Source organism: Saccopteryx bilineata, chromosome 3 (genome assembly GCF_036850765.1).
Source record: "Saccopteryx bilineata isolate mSacBil1 chromosome 3, mSacBil1_pri_phased_curated, whole genome shotgun sequence".
NCBI classification, from domain to species: Eukaryota; Metazoa; Chordata; class Mammalia; order Chiroptera; family Emballonuridae; genus Saccopteryx; species Saccopteryx bilineata.
The window spans coordinates 266,798,067-266,803,280 of record NC_089492.1 but is presented as its reverse complement, the minus strand read 5'-3'; the positions used below and the strand labels follow the sequence as shown (position 1 = coordinate 266,803,280).

The 5,214-nt window shown below is 55.6% G+C and overlaps 1 protein-coding gene across 1 annotated transcript; it reads left to right on the top strand.

The window, feature by feature from the left end:
• The first annotated feature begins 2,307 nt into the window (after positions 1-2,307).
• GJA4 (gap junction protein alpha 4) lies at positions 2,308-4,880 on the top strand. The gene is made up of 2 exons (XM_066269718.1): positions 2,308-2,380; positions 3,523-4,880. Exon 2 carries the CDS (start codon positions 3,540-3,542, stop codon positions 4,536-4,538), a length of 999 nt encoding a protein of 332 aa, XP_066125815.1. The 5' UTR covers positions 2,308-2,380; positions 3,523-3,539; the 3' UTR covers positions 4,539-4,880.
• The last annotated feature ends 334 nt before the right edge of the window (positions 4,881-5,214 follow it).

Here is a 5,214-nt window from a genome sequence, read left to right as displayed (position 1 = left end):
ACGGGGGTGAGATTACAGGATAGTTAATGAGACATGTGCTCTCTTGAGCGTGGCCCCCCTTGGGGAGGAGGGGTCTGAAAAAAGGCAAAGGAGGTATTTCGAGAAGGCATCCCCCCACACACAGAGAGAAAGGAGGGAGTACGGGACAATGGAGCGAGAAGTATCAACTCATAGTTGCTTCACTTTAGTTGTTAGTTGATTGCTTGTCGTATGTGCCTTGACCAGGCAAGCCCAGGGTTTCGATCCAGCAACCTCAGCGTTGCAGGTTGACAGTTTGTCCACTGCGCCACCACAAGCCAGGCTCAAAGAGGCATTAACCACAATTCACAGAAATAATGGACAGGATTTACCTAAAGCAAAGATACGCCTTTAACAAAAGAAGTCATATTCCTGCAACTAACCACCATGTCCTGCTCAGTTAGAAATTTATGACCAAATTACCCTGTGAGGTTACTTTCCATAGAACCCCTTTTTTTCCACAGCTCCCACCAAGACCAACCAACAAACCCTTTTGGTCACAAATCTTTTTGTCACATATTTTTAACCATCCCTCAAAAAACTTTCTGTGTGCCAATATTATGCTATGTGCATTGACTGGGTCTTCTATCAACCCTTCACAGTGTTCTTACTATGCCCATTCTGCAGAGGAATAAACTGAGGCATAGGGTTTTATGCAACTTGCCTAAGGGCACAGGGGTCAACAGCAAAGTCTCAACTTTAGCTCTACTCTTCCACCCAGGCCAGGAAAGTCTCAGGTCCTGGCAGTTCCAGGTTCTTGGGCCTTTGTTCCTTCTGTTCCTTCTGCCTAGAATGCTCTTCCCCCAACTCGCCCCACCCCCAAACCTAGCTAACGCAGTCTCCTCCAGGAAACGTGCCTAACTATGTCCACTGTAAGTCACCCTGTGCCTCTCTGGAGAACTTCTCACATTTACCATTTTATTGTCACCCAAGGGCTGCCATGCTCCAGTCCCAAGCCCTGCTCCAGCCAGTGAGAGCCGGTGGCCAGAAACCACATCTGGCTATTTTGTGACCGAACCCCCAGCTCCTTGTACATGCCTGCAGCACAGCAGACCCTCAGTAATGTTCATCAACAGGGTGAAACCCAAATGGATAACGACGGTGGGCTCTGTCCGGCCCACCCTCCTGCTGAGAGGCATGAAAATGGGATCCAAGCTCATGATCAAAGGAATCCCCTTTCCCTGGTGTCAAGGGGTCCATGGGAGTTGCTTAGTGACCCCTTACTGTGTAGCCACTTAGGAGCGGGAATGTTTGAGAATTCTGCAAGTATACAGACTGGATTGAGACCCAGGCTCGAAAACAGACTCTAGAGAGGGAACCATGGTTCCCCATGTCCTAATGCGCCTTTATTGCCAGGTTCTGGCACAGTGTGAAGCACGTGGTGGCTGCCTAACAGATGAGAGGTCTCTTTCTCTCCAGGGACAGACAATAGGCCCCAAGGTCAAAGAAGGCCCTTCCCTGGAAGCCTCGCTCCATAAACTTTCCCAGGCTCAGAGACTGAGAGGCTTACAGCTCCAGCGCTAATTACATCAAGTGTTTATTAAAGGAATTTACATTACATATGAGGAGGCACATCTTGTGGGGAAAGATGACAATGGATATCCTCCACACCTCATAGCAAGTGCTAACATGTCACATAGGACGAGTCAGGATGGGTCCTGGTGCTGGGGCAAGACCTGCCCCAGATAAAGGGGAAATGCCTTACACCCCTGTGCTGGAGCCGGGCAACAGCGTGTTCCTGGAACCAGCACGTCTGGAGCATAGGGGGAGGGGTCGATCAGAGTCCGAGGAGGGGATTCGGGGACGCAGTCTCTGTGCTGCGACATCTAGCTGCATCTAGCTACAGGATCTGGCCCGGGTCACGTCTTAGAACAGTCTCCGCCACACTTCCCCATCCTCATCCCCATCTGCCCACCCTCACAGCCCCTCGGGCCAGTGTCGAGGATCAGCAAATTCTTGTTGTAATCCTTCCAAATTCTGCCCCCCTCCATCCCTGCCCTGAAAAACTTCGACCTGGAGAGCACCTGTCCACCGCCAAAGGAGCTGCAGCTGGGAGAGTGTACCGCCTGGAATCCCGATAGTGGAGGAGGATAGAGCCCTCTTCACCCCTCAAGCCCCAGTGCTACCCCCCAGCCCCTTCCTAGAGAGTCGCGTGCAAGAGTCTGCCCGCACCTTCTGTTCCAACCCCGGGCTCTGAAAAGCGCCCCGCGGCCCTCCCGCCGCGTTTCCTGCCCCCGCCCCGCCCCTCCGCGCTATTTAAGGCGCCTGGCTTCTAGGCGCGGTCCAGCAGGGCTCCCCCCGGCGGCGCCGCTCTGGCCACCGTGCGTCCCCACCGCCACCTGGGCCCCCTGGCAGGCAGGCGGTGAGTTGTGCTTGGGGGTAAGGGGCCGGAGTACCACCTGCCACCTGAATGGTGCTGTGGGTCGCTGCGTAGTAGGGTGGGGATGGCGGCGGGGGCGGGGGCGGCAGTGAGGAGTAAAGGGGTGGGGTGAGAACCACCGTAGCCGAGCTCATCCACTCATCCCGTGGCCAGGTTTTGTACTGAACAAGGTTCCTACCTTCTTTCATTGTACCCCTTACAGTCCTAGGAGGCAGAAATACTATTACAGTATTTCCATTTCACCAGAGAGGAGAGAGAGGACACCGAGGTGCTAAGAGGTCATCGCTTAGGCAAGGTCCCAGTTTGTAAGAGGGAGTCAGAATTGGATCCAGGTCTGGTTCCAGAGCCTGGCTCGCAACAGCTTTGCTGCTCCTTCCCCAGTACCTTTCCTTCCCCCTACTTTCCCCTCCCCAAGATGTTCTGGGAACTTTGTGGCCCGAGCCTCCACCCTGCTATGCAATTCAAAAGTAGAACTGGGCAGCAAGAGCTTGGGGGGACTTGAGGAGGGATAGAGAAAGGAGACAGCATCAAGCATCCATATTTAAGTGCAGGTCACTATTGCTGGCTGGTGGAGCTAATGCAAGATGCCACCTTTAGTGTGTAACACACCTCCTACCATAAACTTAAGGGTTAGAATGAAATATGAGGCAGGGAGAAGGGAACTAAGGCTTTGAGGCCTCTGAGAAGCTGAGGGTAGCACCACCTTTCCACTGTCTGGGGACAGCCTGTCCTAGACAAAAGGGATGAGGGGCATGGCACAGCTGTGTGACCTTGGATAAGTTCCTCAAATTCTCTGTTCCCATAGGCTCAGAAGTCTCAACTTGATCTGAATCTTTTGGGGGCTGTGGTCATTCCTGGCACTCCATCTGGGAACTATAGGAACACAAATGTGTGACTAGACAGGACCCTAACTATACGCCTCCCAGAGTTTAGCAGCCATCATCCAAAGATCTGCTTTCAGTCCTGACCAGCCTGCTGGGTGTGAGCCCTCAGGCCGGTCACTTCCCCGCTTTGAGCCTCGATTTCCCTGTCGGTAAACAGGCTATGGCCGACCTCACTGCGGGCTTGTTGCTAGGACAGCTGAGAGGGACACCATGCTGACAGTGTCCTCTGTCTCCCTGCAGACGGAGGCCCAGGAGCCATGGGTGACTGGGGCTTCCTCGAGAAGCTGCTGGACCAGGTCCAGGAGCACTCAACTGCGGTGGGCAAGATCTGGCTGTCGGTGCTCTTCATCTTCCGCATCCTCATCCTGGGCCTGGCTGGTGAGTCGGTGTGGGGGGACGAGCAGTCAGATTTCCAGTGTAACACGGCCCAGCCAGGCTGCACCAACGTCTGCTACGACCAGGCCTTCCCCATCTCCCACATCCGCTACTGGGTGCTGCAGTTCCTCTTCGTCAGCACGCCCACCCTGGTCTACCTGGGCCACGTCATCTACCTGTCTCGGCGGGAGGAGCGGCTGCGGCAGAAGGAGGGGGAGCTGCGGGCACTGCCGGGCAAGGACCCGCGCGTGGAGCAGGCACTGGCAGCCATAGAGCGTCAGATGGCCAAGATCTCAGTGGCAGAAGATGGTCACCTGAGGATCCGAGGGGCACTGATGGGCACCTACGTGATCAGCGTGATCTGCAAGAGCGTGCTCGAGGCAGGCTTCCTGTACGGCCAGTGGCGTCTCTACGGCTGGACCATGCAGCCCGTGTTTGTGTGCCAGCGCCCCCCCTGCCCCCACCTCGTGGACTGCTTCGTCTCTCGCCCCACAGAGAAGACTATCTTTATCATTTTCATGCAGGTGGTCGGATTCATCTCTCTGCTGCTCAACCTGCTGGAGCTGGTGCACCTGCTGTGCCGCTACCTCGTCCGGGGACTGAGGGCCCGGCAGGGCCAGGATGCCCCTCCGGCGCAGGCCGCCACCTCAGAGCCTTATGCTGACCAGGTCTTCTACCTCCCCATGGGCAAGGAGCCCTCATCCGAGCCATGCCCCACCTACAGTGGGCTCTCATCCAGTGAGCAGAACTGGGCCAACCTGACTACGGAGGAGAGGCTGGCCTCCTCCCGGCCACCCCCTTTCCTGGACCCATACCCCAAAAGTAGCCGGAAATCCCCCAGTAGCTCCACCAGCAATGTTTCCAAGAAACAGTATCTGTAGGAACCTGGGGCTTATGTCACCCAACACGGGGCCTGGGAAGTCTGGCTGCCTTGGGTGCCCCTCCTTGAAGGCTCTGCAGAGAGGACCCGGGCCGGGGAAAGCGTCTGCTTGCTGGCCATAGGGCCTCACTATAGGTTGTTGTTGAACACCTGAGGCCTTCCTGTTGACTCAGGGATACCATGGTTTCCCCAGTAGAACCTGGCTTTGCCCCAGGCACGGACAGAGGCGGCTTATGGTGCTCTTGGCCAAAGGTGTGAACCCTCTGGCCTTTTTCACTTGGTCCAGAGGGATCCAAAGCCAAGTTACTCCACCGCACCATCATGGAAGATTCTCTTCCACGCGCGCCTCGCAGGAAAAAACTATCTAGGCTGCTGGGTCAGCCTGGATTACACACACAGCCCAGGCAGGATCCGGCCCTGCCAAGGGGACTGGGGTCTTGTTCTCATCACTCCTTCCTAGTTCCACTGTTTATGCTTCTGAAATAAACAGGACTTGATCACAAGCTGGGTGTGTACATCGATGCTGTCGTGATGTGCATCAGAGCGGGAGTTGAGGAGCGCAGTGGCTGTTCTGTCCGGCATACTCGGTCTCTGGCCTCAGCAACCCCAACTCCAGCTGGCTCCTAAACCCTCAAGCTCAAACATCCTGCATCTCGGCAGTCCTGGGGCCTAAACAT

What these genes read in the sequence shown, in the direction of transcription:
- GJA4 (XM_066269718.1), top strand. Translation starts at nt 3,540, where the DNA reads ATGGGTGACTGGGGCTTCCTCGAGAAGCTGCTGGACCAGGTCCAGGAG.